The 24,581-nt window shown below is 38.8% G+C and overlaps 1 protein-coding gene across 2 annotated transcripts in view; it reads right to left on the minus strand.

The window, feature by feature from the left end:
• Positions 1-24,581, minus strand: part of BicD (protein bicaudal D) — a 182,938-nt gene that overhangs the window by 22,508 nt on the left and 135,849 nt on the right. For both annotated transcript variants that reach the window (XM_067147379.2, XM_067147380.2), the window contains exon 11: positions 23,539-23,796. In XM_067147379.2, the coding sequence (XP_067003480.1) occupies positions 23,539-23,796 (258 nt within the window). The remainder of the gene's footprint in view (positions 1-23,538; positions 23,797-24,581) is intronic.

Raw genomic sequence — 24,581 nt, forward strand, 5'->3', positions numbered from 1 at the left:
AAAAGCGTTTTCCCAACGATTTTCATATTTCACGGCGAAGTCTAGCACATTCTCATCCCGGAGGCAAACTCGAACGGACGTGATACTACATTTGAACACTACTAATAGAAAAAAGACACGGAGCGACACCGACACACGACTACTCCCAGACGCCATCTTACAAGTTACAAGGCCAGTAGTCTCGATGACTGACTGATATGGCCTTGTAATAATAAACATGGATTAGCTGTGTTGATACTGCTGCACAGCTGAAAGCAACAGGAAACTACAGCCATAACTAACTCCCGAGGACATGCAGCTCTCTCTGTATAATTGATGTACTGATGATGGTTTCCTCCCGGGTAAAATATTCCGGAGGTAAAATAGTCACAGAGCTCGATAGCTGCAGTTGCTTAAGTGCGGCCAGTATCCAGTAATCGGGAGATAGTGGGTTCGAGCCCCACTGTCGGCAGCCCTGAAGATGGTTTTCTGTGGTTTCCCACTTTCACACCAGGCAAATGCTGGGGCTGTACCTTAATTAAGGCCATGGCTGCATCCTTCCACTTCCTAGGCCTTTCCTATCCCATCGTCGCCATAAGACATATCTGTGTCGGTGCAACGTAAAGCAAATAGCAAGAAGGTAAAATATTCCCCCAATTTGGATCTCCGAGTAGGAACTACACGAGAGAGGGTGATCATCAGAAAGATGGATATTAACATTTTGCGAATTGGAGCGTGGAACATTAGAAGTTTGAATCATTGTGGTAGGTTAGAGAATCTGAAAAGGGAGATGGATAGACTAAAGTTAGATCTAGTTGGTATAAGTGAAGTAATTTGGTGGGAAGAGCAGGATTTTTGGTCAGGCGACTACAGAATTATCAACACAAAATCAAACAGGGGAAGTGCAGGAGTCGGTTTAATAATGAATAAGAAAATAGGGCAGGAGGTAAGCTACTACGACTAGCATAGTGAAAGGATTATTGTTGTCAAGATACACACCAAACCAATGCTCATTACAATAGTGCAGGTCTATATGCCTACTAGTTCAACAGATGAGGAAATCGAAAGAATATATGAAGAGATAGAAGATTTAATAAAATATGTAAAAGGTGACAAGAATCTAATTGTGATGGGAGACTGGAATGCAGTGGTAGGCCAAAGAAGAGAAGGTAATGCAGTAGGAGATTTCAAATTGGGACAAAGGAACAAAAGAAGAAGTCAACTGGTTGAATTCAGCACCAATCACAATTTAGTCCTTGCTAATACTTGGTTCAAACACCACAAACGAAGGCTGTACACATGAATGAGACCTGGAGACACTGGAAGGTATCAAATAGACTTCATTATGATTAGGCAGAGATTCAGAAACCAGGTGTTGGATTGCAAACGTTCTCAGGAGCAGACGTGGACTCAGATCACAACTTGTTGGTCATGAAATGCCGCCTGAAGTTGAAGAAATTGAAGAAGGGAAGCAATCCAGTGAGATGGGATCAGGACAAGTTGAAAGAAAAGTGTGTGAAGGATTGTTTCGAGGAACATGTTGAACAAGGACTAAATGGAAATGCTGAAGGAAACACAGTAGAAGAAGAATGGACTGGACAGTCATGAAGAATGAGGTCAGTAGGGTTGCTGAAGAGAACTTAGGAAGAAAGGAACGATCAACTAAGAATCAACGGATAACTGAAGAGATACTAGACCTGATCGATGAACAACAAAAATACAAGAATGCAAAAAATGAAGAGGGCAGAAAAGAATACAGGCAATTAAAGAATGAAGCAGATAAGAAGTGTAGGGCAGGTAAGGAAGAACGGCTGAAGGAGAAGTGCAAGGAAGTTGAAAGTAGCATGGTCCTAGGAAAGGTAGATGCCGCATACATGAAAATCAAGGAAGCCTTCGGAGAAAGGAAAACTGAGTGTATGAATATTAAGAGCTCCAATGGAAAACCACTTCTAGGGAAAGAAGGCAAGGCAGAAAGATGGCAGGAACATACCCAACAGTTGTATCAAAGTAAGGACATAGATGATATGGTTCTGGAAACAAGAAGAGGCTGTTGATGCTGATAAAATGGGTGACCCTATATTGAGGCCAGAATTCGACAGAGCTTTAAGAGACCTAAATAGGAACAAAGCATCTGGAATTGATGACATTCCTTCTGAATTACTGACTGCTTTAGGAGAAACCAACATGGCGAGGTTATTCCAATCAGTGTGCAAGACATGAGACAGGAAAAGTGCCATACGATTTTCGGCAGAATGTTTTTATACTTATTCTCAAGAAAGCCAGAGCTGAGAAGTGTGGAAACTACCGCACTATTAGTTTAGTATCTCATGCCTGCTAAATTCTAACACGTATTATTTATAGAAGAATGAAAAGACAAGTTGAAACTGAGTTGGGAGAATATCAATTTGGCTTCAGAAGAAATGTAGGAACACATGAAGCAATCCTGACTTTATGCATGATATTAGAGGATCGAATTAAGAAGGGCAAGCCCACATACATGGTGTTCGTAGATCTAGAAAAGGCATTTGATAATGTTGATTGGACCAAGCTATTTGAGATTCTGAAGGTGATCGGGATCAGGTACCGAGAAAGAAGAATTATCTACAATCTATATAGAAACCAGTCAGCAGTGATAGGAATCAAGGGCTATGAAAAAGAAGCAGCAATACAGAAAGAGGTGAGGCAAGGCTGCAGTTTGTCCCCCCCTCCTTTTCAATTTTTATATACAACAGGCAGTAAAGGAAATCAAAGAAGAATTTGGAAAGGAAATCACAAACCAAGGAGAGGAAATCAAAACCCTGAGATTTGCCGATGATAATGTCATTTTATCTGAGATTGCAGAAGATCTGGAGAGATTGCTGAATGGTATGGATGGAGTCTTGGGTAAGGTGTACAACATACATCATCATTAGAGACAGTTATGCCTTTCAGCGTATAGTCTGCAAGCCTCTGTAAATTTACTAAACGTCGCCACAATCCTCTATTTGCAATAGTGCTGTGGCAACATTTAGTTCTATACCTGAGTCTAACCATCATCGTCTTGGTCTCCCTGTACTTCTCTTACCCTCCATAACAGAGTCCATTATTCTCCTAGGTAACCTATCCTCCTCCATTCGCATCACATGACCCCACTACTGAAGCAGCTTTATGCGTACCGCTTCATCCATCGAGTTTATTCATAAATTAGCCTTTATCTCCTCATTCCAAGTAACCTCCTGCCATTGTTCCCAAGTGTTTGTACCAGCAATCATTCTCGCTACTTTCATGTCCGTCCACCCAGCTTTCGCTCCCGTAAAGCAAAGTTGGTCTGGAAACAGACCGATTTAAAGATAGCTTCATCTGGGAGCTGACTTCCTTCTTACAGAACACTGCTGATCACAACTGCAAGCTCACTGCATTAGCTTTACTACACCTTGATTCAATCTCACTTACTATATTACCATCCCGGTAGAACATACAACCTAAATACTTGAAATTATCGACCTGTTCTAGCTTTGTATCACCAATCTGACATTCAATTCTGTTGAATTTCTTACCTACTGACATCAATTTAGTTTTCGAGAGGCTAATTCTCATACCATACTCATTGCACCTATTTTCAAGTTCCAAGATATTAGGCTGCAGGCTTTCGGCACAATCTGCCGTTAAGACCAAGTCGTCAGCATAGGCCAGACTGCTTACTACATTTCCACCTAACTGAATCCCTCCCTGCCATTTTATACTTCAACAGATGATCCATGTACACTATGAACAGCAAAGGTGAAATATTACAGCCTTGTCAAACCCCTGTAAGTACCCTGCACCAAGAACTCATTCTACCATCAATTCTCACTGAACCCCAATTGTCAACATAAATGCCTTTCATTCATTTTAATAATACACCTTTAATTCCATAGTCCCCCAGTACGGCGAACATCTTTTCCCTCGGTACCCTGTCATATGTTTTCTCTAGATCTAAAAAACATAAACACAACTGCCTATTCCTCTCGTAGAATTTTTCAATTACCTGGTGCATACTGAAAATCTGAACCTGACAGCCCCTCTGTGGTCTGAAACCACACTGGTTTTCATCCAACTTCCTCTCCACTACTGATCGCACTCTCCCAAGATGCCAGTGAATGCCTGGTATACTAATCAATGAGATACCTTGATGGCTGTTGCAATCCTTCCTGTTCCCTTGCTTATAGATAGGTGCAATTACTGCTTCTGTCCAGTCTAAAGGTACCTTACCAACACTTCATGCTAATGTTATTACTCTGTGAAGCCATTTCATCCCTGCCTTCCCACTATACTTCACCATTTCAGGTCTAATTTCATCTATTCCTGCTGCTTAATGACAATGGAGTTTATTTACCATCCTTTCCACTTCCTCAAGCGTAATTTCACCAACATCATTTTCCTCCTCCCCATGAGCTGTTTCTACTACAGCATCTGTATATGCCACCCATTCTCTTTCTATATCCTGAACCTGCTTACTGTCTACTGTTCGAAACTTCTCACTAATCATATCCATGTACTTCTGTCTAATTTCCTTGTCCTGGAGATTTTCTAGCCTTATTCGTTTGCAGACAGATTTAACTTTCTCTACCCTAAGCCTAGAGATTAGTTCACTACAGATCAGATAGTGGTCTGTATCATCAAAAAATCCCCAGAAAACTTGTACATTCCTAACAGATTTCCGGAATTCGAAGTCGGTTAAGATATTATCTATTATGGATCTGGTACCCCATATCTTCCCCAAATTTACCAATCACCCTGTTGCATCCTTCAGTTCTATTTCCAACTCTTGCATTGAAATCACCCATTAGCACTATTCTATCATTGCTGTTGACCCTGACCACGATGTCACTCAATGCTTCATAAAACTTGTCAACTTCATCCTCATCTGCACCCTCACATGGTGAATACACTGAGACAATTCTCGTCCTAATTCCTCCAACTGCCAAATCTACCCACATCATTCGCTCATTTGCGTGCCTTACAGAAACTATGTTGTGTGCAATGGTATACCTGATAAACAGCCCTACCCCATACTCTGCCCTTCTCTTTCTAACACCCGTCAAATAATCTCCTATCTCTTCCTCATTATTTCCCCTTACCCGAATATCACTTACCCTTAGCACATCCAGATGCATCCTCTTTGCTGACTAAACCAGTTCTACTTTCTTTCTTCCATAAGCCCCATTAACACTGATGGCTCCCCCATCGAATTCCATTTAGTTCGGCAAGTTGTTTCCAAGGAGTCCCTCGCTTGTCAAATGGGAGTGGGACTCCGTTACTCCCATAGGTCCGAGGCTTGCTTAAAATGAGGAGTACAAGATGAAAATAAATAAGTCCAAAACAAAAGTAATGGAATGCAGTCATACAAAGTCAGGTGATGCAGGAAATATTAGATTAGGAAATGAAATCTTAAAAGGAAATGGACGAATATAGTTACTTCAATAGTAAAACAACTAATGATGGCAGAAGTAAGGAGGGAAAAAATGCAGGCTAGCACAAGCAAGGAAGGCCTTTCTTAAGAAAAGAAATTTGCTCACTTCGAAGATTGATACAGGAATTAGAAAAATGTTTTTGAAGACTTTTGTTTTGAGCATGGCGTTGTATGGAAGTGAAACATGGACGATAACTCGCTCAGAAAGAAAGAGAATAGAAGCTTTTGAAAAGTAGTGTTACAGAAGAATGCTTAAGGTGGGATGGATAGATTGAATCACGAATGAAGAGATACTGAATCAAACTGGTGAGAGATCATTGTGGCTAAATTTGACAAGAAGAGATAAAATGATAGGACACATCTTAAGATACCCAGAACTTGTGCAATTGGTTTTTGAGGGAAGTGCGGGGGGTAAGAATGGTAGGGGTAGACCAAGGTATGAATATGACAAGCAGATTAGAGCAGATGTAGGATGCACCAGTTATGTAGAAATGAAAAGGTCAGCACAGGATAAGGTGGCATGGAGAGCTGCATCACACCTTTCTACGAACTGATAACTCAAACAACAGCAAAGCTTTTAGGACAGAATGGATGAAGAACGAGGGCCATCTGTAGAAAACATACAGTCTTCACGACAAATTTCACAATATACTCTCTGCGTCATGAGAAGAGGTAAATAAGATTCATAACATTCCGTATCACAAAATGTTAGCATACTGCACATGAACTACTCTTAGGCTATATTAGGATGTTATCTTACACTTCTAAAGTCCAGGTATGCTAGAAGAGAACTGAACACAGTAATTTATGATGTATCATATGCTGTATGCTGTCCGTTTTGGTATTGAACTATTTCAACAATTTTGTTTCCTATTTCAGGAAGTTGGTAAATCCATCTGCACTGACTTATGACCAAATATATCAACTATCGGATATCCCCAGTGGATCTGAGGATGGAATTTCCGAGTCAGAAGATGAACTATGGTCACCAGAAGTGGAACCACAGGCACCCAGATCTGACCTTATTGATGATCTTGATCCTATTCAGATTCCAGAACAACCTGTTCCAGCAGAGGATGAAGAGGAAAATTAGAGAGTCATACAACATAGAAGACCTGTCTTGTGGTACGCTGAGAAAGAAATTACACTGTAAATAATGCCCCACATTTTGAAGGTGACAAGAAGTCAAATATCAGCGGAGATATACCAGTAAATTATTTCCTGAAAATATTTCCTGAGACCTTGATGGCTGAAATCATGAACCAGTCAAATCTTTATGCTGTCCAGAACAGTAAAGAAAATTTTTCACTGACAATTCCTGAACTGAAAGTGTACTTGGGCATCAATTTTATCACTACTTACTTACAGTATTCACGACTTAGGCAGTACTGAAGCTCCAAGCATGGTACTAGATTGTCAATAATAGCTGAAAATATGACATACAAACACTTTTGTGAGATACGGAAGTATTTGCACTTCATTGACAATCAGAACATTCTAGCAGACAACAATGATCGGCTTATATGTTTATGTCCTATGACTGACCATTTCAAGCATGTCTTCAGATGTTCTTCCCAGCCAGAAGAAATTTATCAGTTGATGAGATGATGGTCCCTTTCAAAGGCCAATCAAAGCTGAAACAATATATGAAGAGTAAACCCCAAAAATGGGGCTTCAAAATTTGGGTCTTAGCCAGTTCCTCGGGATAAGTCCATAACTATGAGATCTACCAAGGAAAAGTGTGAAATGGTGAGGGTCATTCTGAATTTGGAGCAGTTGGTGGCGATGTTCTTAGGCTATGTGAAGACGTTAAGTTCAAAAGCCATAAGCTTTTTTTGATGATCTGTTTGCGTCAATCTTGCAAGCTATTTAATAAGTTGATTCAATTAATCTTTGAGAATCTTCTTGAAGATGGCATTTATGCTTCCGCAACAATCAGAGTTAACAGGCTTTGTGGTGCTGATCTCAAGCTGCGGTCTGTGAAAACCATAAAGAAGGAACCGAGAGGGTCGAACTCTGTTAAAACATCGCAGTCCAACATCACAATAACCCGCTGGCATGATAATTCTTTTGTACATGTAGCATCTACATTTACTGGAGCAGAACCTGTAGGTGTTGCTAAGAGATGGCGTCGAAAACTGCAAGCAATCATTGAAATTCCACGAACATATTCCATCAGCATTTAACAATTCACACGTGGGTGGCGTAGATGTAATGGACTTGCTCATAGGTCTTTATCAGCACACCATAAGGCACAAAAGGTGGTACTTCAGAGTATTCCATCATCTGCTGAATGTGACCTAGTGAACTGTTAGATCATCTGGAGGATGGATCCAGATTGTGAGAAGCTGGATCTGTTAGAATTCAAGTCCTCAGTAGCTACTTCTCTCATTTACATGGGAAGCAGCCATCAACCCAAGAAAGGAAGACCTGCTTCACAGATGCCACCAGCAACCAAAAAATGGTTGAAAGTGAAGACTCCCGATGAGCTGAGAAAAGATGGGGGGCATCACTACCCCCCCCAAAAAACAGACACAGATTATGCATCAAAGTGCCACCTTCATAGTTGATCAAGGAAAACCAGGTGTGTATGCCGTCGCTGCCAAGAAGCCCTTTGTCCAGACTGTTTTGAGGAATTCCATAGCAGGAAATAACAACAACAGCAGCAACTCCTTAATGCAAAATTTAGTTTGGTAAAACTGACATCCAGCGCACAGTATCTCCCGAGAAAATTATTCCTCAGTTTAGTTGTGTTGTGTTTGGACTCCCTTTGTGCATAGGCTTCATATGAGGAATATGTGTATATATGTGTAATTTCAAAAAAAATAACTATTTCTTTTTTTATGTGATTGTATTTTGTAACCTTCCAAGGAATACAATTTTTTTTTTTTTTTTTTTTTTTTTTTTTCCACTTCAAACTGAAAATGCAAGGCAGAAACAGGTTCCAAGAAGGACATTCCAGGGATCATTAATGAACAAGGGGAATGTGTATGTGAGGATCTTCGAAAGGCAGAAGTATTCAGTTAGCAGTATGTAAAGATTGTTGGTTTCGAGAATAATGTCCAGATAGAGGAGGTGACTAATGCTAAAGTAGTATTCAAATTTACCTATAACAATGACATTTACAATAAGATACAAAAGTTTAAAACTAGAAAAGCGACTGGAATTGATAAAATTTCTGTAGATATACTGTAGACAATGGGTTGGAATATGGTACCATATCTGAAGTACTTATTTGATTATTGTTTGCATGAAGGAGCTGTACCAAATGAATGGAGGATTGCTATAATAGTCCCTGTGTATAAAGGAAAGGGCAATAGACATAACGATGAAAATTACAGGCCAGTCAGTTTAACATGCATTGCATGTAAAGCTTTGGGAAAGCATTCTTTTTGATCATATTAGACATGTTTGCAGAATTAATAACTGGTTCGATAAAAGGCAGTTCGGGTTTAGAAAAGTTTATTCTATTGAAGCTCAACTTGTAGGATTCCAGCAAGATATAGAAGATATCTTGAATTCAGGAGGTCAAATGGACTGTAACGCGATTGACCTGTCTAAGGCATTTCTTAGGGTGGATCATGGGAGACTACTAGCAAAAATGAGTACAACTGAACTAGACAAAAGAGTGACTGAATAGGTTGCTATATTTCTAGGAAAAACTCAGAGAATTAGAGTGCGGAAAGCTTTATCTGCCCCTTCAATAATTAAGAGGGGAAATCTTCAAGGCAGTATTATTGGAGCTTTCTGATTTATTATATATATAAATGATATGAGTAAAGAGGCGGAATCAGAGATAAGGCTTTTTGCGGATTATGTTATTCTGTATAGAGTAATAAATAAGTTACAAGATTGTGAACAACTGCAAAATGATCTCAATGTTGTCAGATGAACAGTAGGCAATGGTATGATGGTAAACGGGGTTAAAAGTCAGGTTGCGAGTTTCATAAATAGGAAAAGTCCTGTCAGTTTCAATTACTGCATTGATGGGGTGAAAGTTCCTTATGTGGATCACTGTATCTACAGTAGTTGTTAATATAAGGAAAGATCTTCATTGGGGTAATCACATAAATGGGATTGTAAATAAAGGGTACAGATCTATGCACATGGTTATGAGGGTGCTTAGAGGTTGTAGTAAGGTTGTAAAGGAGAGGGCGTACAAGTCTCTGGTATGACCCCAACTAGAGTATGGTTCCAGTGTATGGGACCCTTACCAGGATTACTCGATTCAAGAACAGAAAAAAATCCGAAGAAAAGCAGCTCGAATTGCTCTGGGTGATTTCCGAAAAAAGAGTAGCATTACAAAAATGTTGCAAAGTTTGGGCTGGGAAGACTTGGAGAAAGAAGACGAGCTGCTCAACAAAGTGGTATGTTGCAGGTTATAAATTTCATTTTTTGTCCATATTGATACTTGTGATACAAATTCTTATAATTTTGTTAAATACCACCTATTCAATACAATAAAAACGTAATAAAAACTTACATATTTATTAAGTTGTTGATATGGTACACGTTTTGCTCCTTTTTTGTGAGCATCATCAGCCAATTATCATTTACTTAAGGTTATATCTACAGCATTTGGGAAAAACCAGGTAAGTCCACTTTTGGTCGAAAATGAGTTAAGTGCACCAAGTGATCACTTATGATGATACTCGCATCGTGTAAAAACGGGTAAGTGATCTTGTGAAAAATGGCACCATTATTGCGCATTTAATTTTCAAGGTAAGTCAGTCAGTATGGATTTGTATGGGTAAGTCAACTTACTTTATTTTGATCAGAGAAAGTTGCAAATAAGGAAAAAAACAGGTAAGTCTAGTTACATTATTTTGACCCTTGCGAATCATCATTGTAGTGGCTGTTAAAACCGGGTAAGTCTACTTGTATGGTTTATTAACCTACAAAGCATTAAGAAATGACTAATAACAAATGGAAATCAAAATATATCTATATTACAACTGAACAGTAGAGGTAATAGACAGTTAAATGTTCATGTTAAATCCATTCATGGACTTTATAGATCTATGTACGGTAGTTCTTAAAAGAATTCCATTATAGTACTTGCTTTAATAACATACATTGTCGATTTCCCTAACATTTTAATAACGACACTGGCTTATGTGTAGGTATTTGTAGTTCCCTTGTTAACATGGAAGGGTGTGGAAATATGCTTAGCCGTGGACAACGATTAGTTTATTTGGCTAAAAGAACATTAAATTCATGTTCTGATGGAGTGAATATGGAAGTATGGATTGAGAACCCAGAATAAAACAGTGGTGGAAACCAAAACAGTGAGTTTTTAAAATTTTATTTTTATTATTATTATTATTATTATTATTATTATTATTATTATTATTATTATTATTATTATTATTATTATTATTATTATTATACTATGACTATTGTTAATGTATTAATCATATTTCAAATCACATTATTAATATTTATTATACATTTTATTTTAGATTCTTCTACACTAGCCTCAGTACCACAGGTTAAACCCAATAATACCAATGCGAAAATGAGTGAAGAGCATCATTGATTGACCAAGGTGTGATTGTTATTATTAATGCAATATTCTAGAAATTACTCACATGTTATTACTTCATATCCACAAACTCAACTTAGCAATAAATTGTTAATAAAATGGAGAAATATCATCAATAGCCAAATTAAGGTATTGTAATACCGAATTCCTGGCTCTACCGATCTTTCGTAAATACTCACAAGTTTCTTGCTAGGATTTTATAAACAGCAAGTTTTTCTTAGAAAAGAAACAAAATGCCAAATGTATTCGTGGCTGTCATGTTGTTACTTTACAGATCTGCCAGTTTTGGAGTCAACGGTGCTTGAAAGTTTGGAAAGTGAGGACGGAGATACTGCCTTTAATTTGGATGAGAGTGCAAAGGATCCAGATTTTGTCCCTGAGAGTGCCACTGAAGTTTCCAGTTACCCTGACGACGACTCAGTCATAAGTAACAGCACTTCAAGCTCATAGAAAGCATAAAATCATATGGTTAAACATGTTCCACAAAAGACTAATACATCAAGATATCAAAGGAGACTCAACAAAGAACTCAGAAATAAGGGATTACCTTACAAAACAAGTAAAGGGAAGAGAGTTAAAGAAAGACAGATGTTGCCTTTGAAAACATGCCTTATGAAATGCAGTGAACGAATCACAAAGTTAGACCGGCAAGAATGTTTTAAAAACTATTGGGCTATTGGTGATCATGATAGCAGAGTCTGGTACCTATCTTCTCCCATCACAGTTCAGACACCCAAAACACGCAGAGTTCAGCAGGAGAGTCAAGGGAAATCGAGAAAGTGTGTTTGTACGGTAAGTACAATACCACCTTGGAAGGCAAAAGTCATCAAATGTGCAGAGAATGCTTTCGGCGAACATTAGGAGAGACTACAGGTTTCATACAACGGGTCACAAAGAAAAAAAAGGACCTCATCGACGGGAGTAGTACCTGGAGATAGAAGAGGAAAGGCAGCACCCCGAAATAAAAGATCAGACAGTGAACTGGAAATTATTAAAATTCACATTATGTCTTTTCCTAAAATTCACATTATGTCTTTTCCAAGTCATTATTGTCGACAGAGGACAACAAAAAAAATGTCTATGCCCGGACTTGAGCATTTGTGAGATGTACTATTTGTATAAACAGTATACAGATAAGCCAGTGTCCTCGAGTATCTATACTAAATGCTTCTATGAGTTGGATCTGACTTTTAAGAAACCTAAACAAGACACATGTCACAAGTGTGATTTAACTAACAGAAAATGAACACACTGTCTGGGGACGCCAAACAAGAGTCTATCAAAGAACGTGATGCCCACCACAGGGCTGCAGAGGCAGCTTATAATGTCTTCCCATGCCCTTTCTGAATACTTCAGTATCATTCTACAAACGGCAATTATAGACATTTAACCTGACCGTACATGACTTGAAGACAAACGAAGCAACGTGTTTCATGTGGGATGAAAATTTTTCTGGCGGAGGTGGAAATCAAATTGCTTCCTGCGTATATCAGTTCATTTCCCAACTGCCTGACAATATTCAATCTGTAGTATTTTATTCAGACTGTTGTGGTGAGCAAAATAGAAACTGCATTGTAGCTGCAATGTTCGCATATGTTATGCAGACTAATGACCGCATACAAGAAATGACAATGATGCTTGTTGTTTAAAGGGGCCTAACATCGAGGTCATCGGCCCCTAATGGTACGAAATGAGATAACAAAAAGTTCAAATTCATCCACTGACCAAAATAAAATAAAAAATGTCATGAAAAATGAATGGATGGACATGGAACCCAACAAAAAACAGAAAAAAAAACAAACAAAAAAAGTGGATCAGACTCAAAAAAAAAGATCGTAAATAATAGTATTATTGACCAAGGGACCACTTATAAAGCACAATGATGCTTGATGTCTAAAGGGGTGCAAAATCCAAGTCTAAGGCGCCACAAAATGGTACATGTCGCGAGTAAAGTAGAACCACGGTATTTGTCATGTTGGGGTACTAATCAAAAGTAGCGAAGACTCACGGTGTTCCACACATGATGGTACTACTCACAAGTATTGCACATCGTACAGGGAACGCAGACCTATGGTGTTTCTCACACAATGGCGCCACTCATAGCCGACACAAACCGATAAGTTTCCTCACCTAGGTATACTAACCACAGGGACTTGCACTATCCCGTGGTGTTCCTCACATAGTGGGTACTAATCACAGGCAACACAGACCCACGGTGCCGCTCATATAGCGGTACAACTCACAGGCTACACCCACACCCACACTGTTGCTCACATGGGTACGATGCACGGGTACTGGAAACCCCCAGGCCAGCCTCTTTACTGCTACTAATCACAAACCTATTTCATACTTAATTTAGTGGTACTGCTTGCAAGTACAGGCAACCCACGGTGTTCCCCGCATGATGGTAGAAATCAAAAGTAGTTTCATGGTTCTAATTCAATCATCCCTTGGTTGCCCCTTTTAGTCGCCTCTCACAACAGGCAGGGGGATACCCTGGGTGTATTATTCGTCTGTGTCCCCCACCCAAAGGGGGTAAAGAGAGAGAAAAAAGAAGAAAGAAGGGATCCGTCACTTCGAAAAATGAAGTAACGGACGAGGAAAGACAAGGGCCACGAAGGGCGTGAAAATGAAAGACTCCCTAGGCCTCGAATGCTCTAATACCGTCGGGATCGGAAAAGAACAAGAGTTGACCAAGGGATGTCGGATAGGATGGACGAAAGTGAGGAGCCTGTCTCAAGTAAATGGAAGCAATGCCAAGACTCAGCTAAGGGCCCCGTGGTCGCCAATCCAAGCTGACAGCCCCTTGGGCCCCTTTTAGTCGCCTCTTACGACAGGCAGGCGATACCGTGGGTGTGTTCTACATGTGCGTCCCCCACCCACAGGGGGTAGTGTGTTTGGTCCGCGAGAAGTATTGTATTTCCCTCAAGTCCGCCGGCAAGCCGGTTAGGACCCCCCTATCCGCCACCTGGGACGCGCCACGTGGGATCATCACCTCTCCCCCTGCTACGCCAGCGTAGTACAGGTAAACCCCGTTATACGCGGATTCGTTATCGGCGATTTCGCATATCTGCGATTTTCGTTTTAAATCTAGTGCTGGCATCTGTTAACAGTATGTGGAAACTGTAATGCCCTAAGGTGGGTACAAACATGCGTTTCGAACTCTGTAACGTACAATACATTGTGCGCCAGGTTAAACGGTGCAAGCGCAACTCTACGCACATCTTCTGTTTGTCGAGACGTGAATCGTCAATACCGATCAGTAGAGCTGTGAAGTTGCACTTGACAGGTTTCGTATTTAAAATGCTGGGTAAAAAGAAAGAAGTGTGTACGAAAGTCGTATTCGTTAGAAACAAAGTTAGAAGTTTTGGATCACTATGAGAAAGGTGAGCGTATTGTAGACATTCGGCGTGCTTTGAAACTTAGTGAATTCACTGCAAGAACTATTCGTGACAATGCGAAATCCATTCGAAAAACTACTCAATCTTCTGCCAACATAAATGCGACTAGAGTGACCAAATCTCGCTGGAAAGCGATGGAAAGAATGGAAAAATGCTAAGCCAGTGGATTGAGCATCACAACCAACAACACATACCTCTCTCTGGAGCTGCTATTCAAGCTACACTCAGCGGCACGAAAAACGCAACACTTCGATTTCTTTCAAAAACTGAAATTTATTCTAAATTTATGACACTTTCATGACACTAATCCACCATCTTATGATGGAATATTGTGGAACGGTCCTATCTAACAGTCTAACAATGAAAAAAAAGACGATTATAAACAAATTGAACAAATTAAGCGACAGATACACATTTCAAGGAAATTTTGAGTAAGCTCATAAAGGTAAATCCACTCTGTTTTAATGTTACACACTTCACACTTTCACTTCACAGACCTCGGAGATTATCTCTGGGACCTCTGTTCGAATCTTCAAAAGCGTGTATTGCCACCTCTTGCAGCAATGACGGCATTCAACCTTTCAGGCATGCTCCTGATTAGTGCGGTAATGTTCTGTTGAGGAATCATCTCCCATTCTTCCAGAAGGGCATTCCGTAGATCCTGTAGGGTCTCTGGATAGCGCTGACGGACTCTTCTCCCCAGCTGATCCCGAACATGCTCAATGGGATTCAAATCGGGGCTTCGAACAGGCCAAACCATAACATGAATCTCTGTTTCATCCAAGAACTGTTGCACAATTCTCGCAACATGTGGGCGCGCACTGTCGTGCATTAGTGTAAAACCATCACCAATAAACGGAGCGAAAGGCACAACATGCTCCAGAAGGATTTCCTCGACATACTGTTGTGCGGTAAGGCTCCCATGCTCCACGAAGACTAAATCCATCCTTGCAGCTGAATTGATTCCTGCCCACACCATCACAGAACTACCGTGAAAAGGCGTCCTGGATGAGAAGGTGCAAGGGGAATACCTTTCCCCTGGCCTTCTCCAGACCCTTTCTCTTCCGTCAGGTGATCGGATGCCAAATCGCGACTCGTCGGTGAACAACACTTGATCCCATTGTTGTAATGTCCAGCCAAGATGTTCCCTTGCGAAACGCAGTCGAGCTGTGCGATGCTCTCTGGTGAGTTGCGGTCCTGTAGCAGGTCTTCTGGACTGAAGATTGGCTTCTTCCAGTCTTCTTCGAACGGTTCTCTCACTAACATTGATCCCTCGAACTTAGTGGAGTCAATTTCGTGCTTCAATAGCGGTGGTGTGACGGTTGCGGAGAATTTGAAGTTGCTCTTTTCGGGCCTGATCCTGGTCTCCTTGCAAAGCCTCCAGTTTCCCTATATCTTCGTACGGTTCTGGAAATTGTAGAAGGTGTAGTACTCAACACTTCTGCAACGTAATGCATGCTGCGACCATCTTCCACCAAAGCAACAGCTTTCGCAGCTTGTTCAGGGCTTAACGGCATGTTTACTCCAGAAAGCTGATTTAGAGAATCACAGAAAGATTCCACAAACATGTGTGATTGAAAGGGGAACAATTAAAGGTACAACAATAAGCGCTACAAGAGCGGGAAAACATTATTGGCTCACATCCAGCGATGTGTTTTCCAGGTTGCGCGGGAAAAAACAATTGAGGCTAGTGCAATAAACAATCAACACTTCATTGTTTACTCGCAAAGCAACGCCAATAGCATACCCTGTCTAAAAACAACGGTTGAAGTGCTTCACTTCGATCAAATAGATAATTACACATCATTTATTGGGTGTTGCGTTTTTCGTGTCGCTCAGTGTATTCATGCTAAACGAAGAGTTTGAATGCAGAGTTTAATTTATTATCGTGTGTTTGTGTTAAATTTTTAAGTGTATCAATTTTGCATTAAAATGCATTTCAGGAACATGATAATGCTCATTTTTTGTAAAATACTAAGAATCTCTGCTATTTTAAACTTGATATATGAGTAAAGGGAAACCTAACCCTATATTTTACATATGAAATGACTCTCGATTTACGCGAATTCGGTATGACAGCAATTCCGCAGAACATAAATATCGCGTATAACGAGGTCTACCTGTAGGTTCATGGCATACAAGAAATACAACACAAATTGCTGGTAAGTGGACATACCCACATGACATGCGATGCAGATCATGCAATAACTGAGAAGGAAAAGAAGAAAACTGGGATGAAGATCAACCACCCGAATGACTGGTACCAGTTAGTGAGGTCATGCAGGCACAAAATCCCTTTGATGTGTTCGTTATGGAACGAAGAAATTTTCTGGATTTCTCAACCCTCCTGAAGACAACGGGCCCATTTCACATGAAGACGATTGATACTGAGGGAAATAAATTTCTAAGGCACTCAATACATTGTCTGAAGTATGTTAAGAAATCAGTAAGTACATTTTTTTCAAAGACACCTTCAATGAGGACATACATTTCCGAGAACTGTCTCTTCGAACACAAGGAAGAATATCTTAGCCAACTGCTCTACCACTGATCCATGCAGGCCCAGTACCAATAAGGAGAGAGAAGAAGAAAAATCTTCTGGACTTCCTTTCTCTGACTGACAGCACATTTCATGATTTTTATAAGAATCTGTCAGTTGCTGCCATTCCTACAAGTGATCCAATCTCGAAGAAGTTGATGCTGATGCATGAAAGGAACTTTCAGAAATACAATGACTTGGATGTTTCCATTATTTTTGTTGTAAATATCCTTTTTTTTTCACATTTTTAAATAAAATTGTTTGAATAAATTACTTTGTGGTAGTCTTAAAAGTGAAGGTTAAAAACAGAGTAAGTTTTCTTTTTTGCCAGTCATTAGTCAGGAAAACGGTGTAAGTCACTTTGTGCCCCGATGGTATACATATATTTATTTTCACAGTATCCCATTGAAAGAAGGCATCAAGATAACCATATTTTATAAATTTTATTTCTGTGCTTCAGTGTGCTGATTTTAGGGCTAGCAGTGAACTTTAAATAGCTTTCCTGTAAAAAATTACTTTATACTTACCTGGTTTTTCCTAAATGCTGTAGATATAAGATCATGAATCTATTCTATTGGATTAAATTATGCTTGTAAACCTGATTGACAAATCTTATAATATTTTACAAGTCATAAAACAATAAAATTATGTCTTTAAGTTAAAACATGTTTGTCTAAAATCTATCTAACATTTTATTGACGAAACTCATCTGGTGAACATCCTTTAAAATTATTTTAAAAAACCTTTTGAGATCTGGCTAATTGTATTGATTCAATGTTGCTTGACTTGTATGATTGTCGCTGAAACTTCGTTAACTATATTCACAATTTTCTACAGTTGATAATTGCCTATGTTATGAACATTTAACTTTTTCTCGACGTTGCTGGAGTAACATTTGTTCAAAATGGATTGGCATTAATTTTATGTTGTCAATACGAGAATATTGTTCATGGACAAACTTGTTGGTGTAGAATTTGAATGGTTCTTGTACGTTCCAAATTGGGCTTGTTGGTATATCTGTAATGAAAGATAAAAAAATATATGTTTATGGTTTTGATTATAATTCTGTATAAACTTCTTATCGAAAGAATTGTCACCTACTTTTCTTTCTGCTGCGTAATTGTCTAGTGTTACTCCTAGCCTCTTGAGAACAACTTGTTGTTCTGTTCTGTTTGCACTCCTTGTATTATATGAGTGAGTGTGGATGAGTTTACGTTTTGGTGGGGAGTGGGACGGGAAGTGAAGGTAGGTGGTGCATTGATAGCTGCAGTAGATTGTGGAGGGGACTGCCTAGGAGAAGTAAGGGGAGGAGTTGAGTTTGTTTGCGTCAATAAGCCATTAACTTTTGTCGGATTAAAATGTTTATAGAATTTATTTTTATCAGATTCAACACAATTAGCCAGATCTCAAAAGGTTTTTTAAAATAATTTTAAAGGATGTTCACCAGATGAAATGAAATGGCGTATAGCTTTTAGTATCCGAGGACAAGTTCGGCTCGCCAGGTGCAAGTCTTTCGATTCGACACCCGTAGGCGACCTGCGCGTCGTAATGAGGATGAAATGATCATGAAGATGACACAGACACCCAGCCCCCGTGCCAGCAAAATTAACCAATTAAGGTTAAATTTCCCGACCCTGCCGGGAATCGAACCTGGGACCCCTGTGACCAAAGGCCAGCATACTAAACATTTAACCATGGAGCCGGACATTCATCAGATGAGTTTCGTCAATAAAATGTTACTTAGATAGATTTTAAACAAATATGTTTTAACTTAAAGACATAATTTTATTGTTATATGACTTGTAAAATATTATGAGATTTGTCAATCAGGTTTACTAGCAAAATTTAATCCAATAGAATAGATTCATGATCTTATATAACCTTAAGTAAATGATAATTGGCTGATGATGCTCACGAAAAAGGAGCGAAACATGTATCATATCAACAACTTAATAAATATGTTTTTTATTACATTTTTCCTGTATTGAATAGGTGGTATTTAACAAAATTATAAGAATTTGTATCAAAACTGGTATGTTCCAAGCTGTCAGTGGAAAGATGGCGTGGAATGACAGTAGACAAATAAGTTTGAGTGGTTTCTTTAAACGTAGGAAAGATCACAATATGAAGATGAAGTTGGAATTCAAGAGGACAAATTAGGGTAAATATTTGTTTATAGGACAGGGAGTTAGGGATTGGAATAACTTACCAAGAGAGATGTTCAATAAATTTCCAGTTTCTTTGAAATCATTTAAGTAAAGGCTAGGAAAACAAAAGATAGGGAATCTGCCACCTGGGCAACTGTCCTAAATGCAGACCAGTAGCGATTGATTGATTGATTGATTGATTGATTGATTGATTGATTGATTGATTGATTGATTGATTGATCAATTAATGTAAAGGTCCAAATGGTCACGATGCAACAAAATGTGTGAATCCAGATCTCTATAAAGCTCTTTTTCCAAAATTTACATTAATAATAATGTTATTGACTCCACTAACTGCTTTTACTGTTTTTGGAGATGCTGAGGTGCCGGACATTTGCTCCGCAGGAGTTCTTTACTGTACTAGTAAATCTACCAACATGAGGCTGATGTATTTGAGCACCTTCAAAAACCACTTGAATGAACTGGAATTAAACCACCAACTTGAGTTCAGCAGGTGATAATATGACAGATCGTAATATTCATGGAAGCACAAATGTGTGGTGCTAACCAACAGGAGCAATATGCCCACTAATATTGCAAAGAAGAAACTGAAGTGTGGAGAGTTTGAAATATGGTCAGTTAATAAGATTCTGGGTGTGAAGTGGGAGGAACGACAACAAGGATGTTCATTTTCTCTCCACTAAGCAGAAATCAACTGAAATAACTGGAACAGGAAAGCTCAAAAGGGAGAGAGGCCAGGTTCCTAAAGAAGAGATTCGTAAACCAAAATATGTCATTCAATACCAGAAAGTTATTTGGGGGGGAAGGGCATGGATTTGCAGGATCAGATGACAACTCTATTTCCCATCATGCGATGCACGGCTAAGGGGGAAGAGGAAAATTATATAATTACCTTCATGACTTGTATATTTTCAAGGTGGGTATTGTGTATCACAAGATGGTGGGGAAGAAGTCAGGCTGTACTGATTTTACAATAAACCTTAGAGAGCTGTTACTTGAGACAGCAAACTTGCCAGGGTACTCAGTCTGAAGATGTCCTTCCCCTGGATACACTCCACTGAGATTGCAGTCAAAAGTATGGGCTTATTTCCCATGCATGTTCCACCAACTGAGAAGAAAAGAAATGATCCCACCAAAAAATGTATTTGCCAGAGCAGAGGCAAAAGAAGTAAAGTGCATGGCAGTGCAAGAAGTGTAGTGTTACTCTTTACCTACCAGAATGTTTTGAGGTATACCACTACCAGCAGTAATTCTAGGAATAGAGTATGGGTAAGTCATAACTTTCAATAACATGAATGGAAAATTTCAATAAATTATCTTCCTTTTTTTTTTTTTTTTTTGCTAGGGGCTTTACGTCGCACCGACACAGATAGGTCTTATGGCGACGATGGGATAGGAAAGGCCTAGGAGTTGGAAGGAAGCGGTCGTGGCCTTAATTAAGGTACAGCCCCAGCATTTGCCTGGTGTGAAAATGGGAAACCACGGAAAACCATTTTCAGGGCTGCCGATAGTGGGATTCGAACCTACTATCTCCTGGATGCAAGCTCACAGCCGCGCGCCTCTACGCGCACGGCCAACTCGCCCGGTATTTTCTTCTTTAGTTAGTATTTTATGCATATTCTTTTTGTGACGGGTGCACTCAAACTACTGGCAGAGAAATTAAATCTGATTTCACAATCAACAATGTTGCCATTTATTGGGACTTCAACAGGTTAAATTTTCAACTTTGAGATCAGATGATATAGATTGCAAACTTTTATTCTATAACACTTTTCCACCATATCCTCTATCAAATGCCATCCGTATCACAACATAATTAATCAGAAATTTTCTACAGTTATGGCAGCTATCAGAGTAGAGGTTTACTTGCAACTAAGATTGGTGGACTTTTGAATATAGGAAGACAGGAAAATCTATAGCACACCAAGTCATTCTTGTGGCATACAAAAGAATCCTAGTAGACACATTAAGAGTTCATCTGGCAAAATCTCACAATATTCCAAACAGTCAACAGAGTATTTTCAGCATATGACATTATATGTGAAAGAGAGGAATGCTGTATAGTACATACCATATATGCAAAAATATTTTGGTATTTTCTTAGCATATAAACAGTTTGAAAGTATTTTGTGGAATATACATACAAAAGTTCAGGCTCTGTACATGGAGACATTTCAAAGAAATCTGTTATAATTAGCTATATTCACTGGTATGTTAACAACTATTCAAAATTCAAATATATATTTCTAAAAATATAAAAATAAAAATACATCTGCCCAGCATTCTGGATGACCACAAGGGTCCAGAAGAAACGGACAAAAATACGAATACATGCAAATACCTAAACTTTCATTCCCCATTTACAATCTTGAACTGGGAGAGTTGGCCGTGTGGTTATGGGTGTGCAGCTGTGAGCTTGTATCTGGGAGATAGTGGGTTCAAACCCCACTGTCGGCAGCCCTGAAGGTTTTCCATGGTTGATCATTTTCACACCAGGCGAATGCTGAAGCTGTACCTCAATTAATGACATGGACGCTTCTTTCCCACTTCTAGGCCTTTCCTATCCCATCGTTGCTATAAGACCTATCAGTGTCGGTGCAATGTAAAGCAAACTGTAAAAATATAATCTTGAATGTATGAATGTTTGTTGAATGAATAATTTGGACACCAGCTAATTCTCACTAACTTGTCTTCTATGACTAACCTTATTTACCTGTGCATTAGAACCCCTTGCATGCTAGATCCCCCTGGCTTTTCAGGACAAGGAATAAAAAAAGCTTGCATGTAGGACCCCATCTCCCACAACATAAATTGTCAAAGAAGAACAAGGATACCACTTCGTAGTGCTACGATACATACATATCATCATTATAGACAGTTATGCCTTTAGCGTTCAGTCTGCAAGCCTCTGTGAATTTACTAAACATCGCCACAATCCTCTATTTGCAACTAGGGCTGAGGCCTCATTTATTTCTATACCTCTCTTATCTTTAAACTGTCAAAAACTGAGTCTAACCATCGTCGCCTTGGTCTCCCTCTACTTCTCTTACCCTCCATAACAGAATCCATTATTCTCCTAGGTAACCTATCCTCCTCCACTCACCTCACATGACCTCAGCACTGAAGCGGGTTTATACGTACAGCTTCATCCACTGACTTCATTACTAACTTAAGCTTTATCTCCTCATTCCGAGTAACCTTATAGACTTTAAATCCACTTCATATAACCACCTCCTTACTGTCCTTTCACTGATGTTCATTCCCTGTACGTGCTGAAAACAATTTCTGGCCTCCACAGCTGTTGTGTGTCGATCACGAAAAACTTGCATCTATCAAAGAAACTACTGTATTTCTTTAATAGATTTAGATAAATCAATACAGGATCAAATAAAATACCTATTATGGTCAAGTTTATGAACAGAAATAACCTGCATTACAAGAAAGTCATCATCGCGCTCGGTAGTGCTTCTACTACGACCAGAACTGGATCTCCTGGTGTAGATATTGTGCTCTCTGTACCTTTTAACAGTCCTGTACATGTTAGAACAAGACATGCCTATAACATCTGCTACATAGCGTACATTGCACCCATCCTCCAACATAATCATGACCCTTGCTGCATTTTCAGGTGAAAGAGTCATTATGACCTGACTTAGAAGCGAGACTAACTGTTGTAGAAAAGTCGTAACGTCCATAAAAATATGCAGCACGAGAAATCACAGCAATAAACCTTAATATAGCTGTTTGTGGTCATTCTTGTCCAAAAGCAGGAAATGGCAATATTGGTGTTGTGATTGTAATGATCAATAATATTCATCAATTATTGTGCTGAAATTTCTCAAATGGGCTAACTAACTCATGATACATTGCCATATTGTTGTAATGTCATAACATTTAATTTATACACGGTTTCAAATGGACATTAATTTTGTCTGAAACACAGTAAGTACTGTTCCACTGTTTTTCCAGCGAGTGTAGTTATTCCATTTGAAAATAATGAACTTTCGTAATCTGTGATTAAATAATAGTAGCTATATGCTAATTCTTTTAAACAATTATTTGTCACTTGTGTTTCTTTTTCTTAGTTTTGTATCTTTGATAATTCGTACATTTGTTTCTTCCATTTCTTTTACTTAAATTATTTTCTTCTTTCCTCTCTTTCTTCTAGTAATTATCCAGCTTTCACCCCATCCCATACTTTCTACATCAAGAAAGAAAAATTATCACAAATGGTCCTTTGAAGCAGTGTGGATGCCTGTCCCCCAATGAAGCTGCGAAAGAAAAAATGAGTATACTGAGGACTGAGAAGGCATGTGTGTGTGAAGCAGTGAAGTTTGTCCTAATCTTTGTGTGTTTATGTTTGTCCTTGTCTTTTATTCCTGTTTCTTTCTCTGCCCACACTAGGATGTGATTAAGCTTATGTTTATACTTGTGTGAGAGCTTTGATGATTTATTTTCCTTTACACTGTACTTACTTGAAAATGTGGCAGCATCTTCCTTAAGAAGCCGAAGTTCATTCCTCAGCTTCATCATAGTTTCACTCACAATAGCCTTTTCATTTTCATATTTCGATTTTAAGTTATTGAGAGCAACCTCAGCAGTATTCTTGTTAGATTTCAATACAGTTCGTAGAGTTGCAATTTGTTCTCGCTTAGCTGATAATAGAGATTTTAATTTGATCACTTGTTCTTGCAAATCACTCAATTCAGCCTCCTTTGAATCATTGGTAGAAACTGAAAACAAAAAAATAACAAAAGTTACAGACCACAAACAATAAAGACATATGAAAGGCTGTCAAACCACCAGATGCCAGAAGTTGGCATAAACATCAACACGTAATAGACAGGAACACAAAAAATATGTACGTAATGAACATTCAACAGTCTACTGCTTAAATATGAAGGAATTATGAATATTACACCAACATAAAAGAAGCTTTCTAGGTGATTGCAACACTCCAAAACTTTGCAGTAGGGACCCCTTATTTCTGTAAATGGGCTTTTCATGAATTCTTAAAAATTGTAAGGTAGATGTAATATTAGTGATTTTTATCTATGCACAATTTGCAACATTTTAGTCATGACATATCATGAGTATTATTAGTCATTCTAACATTTTTCCACAATTCTCATGTAATTCACAATCATTTCTTGCAAATTCCTACATATTTCCCCAATATCTTTGCATAGAAACAATGAACATATTGATATCTTGCAGTTTGAGATATTAAAAGTGATTCCTACACACTCTAGTGATTTTACACAAATGGCATTTAAACGTTTATTATTCAAGATCTTCAAGCCTTATCAATCATGAAATTACCAGCGTTCAGCTCCAGTGTGGCAGTGGGCTTGTCATTTATTTATTTACTCCTTCATTTGTTTGTTCCTTCATTCATTCATTTATTTATTTATTTACTTACTTACTTTTGCATGTACTGTATAAATATATTTGGGTAAAACTTGGAATATAATATATTTCAACATTTGATATTATCAAATAATGGTCAGAATATGGT

The sequence above is a fragment of the Anabrus simplex genome, chromosome 5 (genome assembly GCF_040414725.1).
Source record: "Anabrus simplex isolate iqAnaSimp1 chromosome 5, ASM4041472v1, whole genome shotgun sequence".
NCBI lineage: Eukaryota > Metazoa > Arthropoda > Insecta > Orthoptera > Tettigoniidae > Anabrus > Anabrus simplex.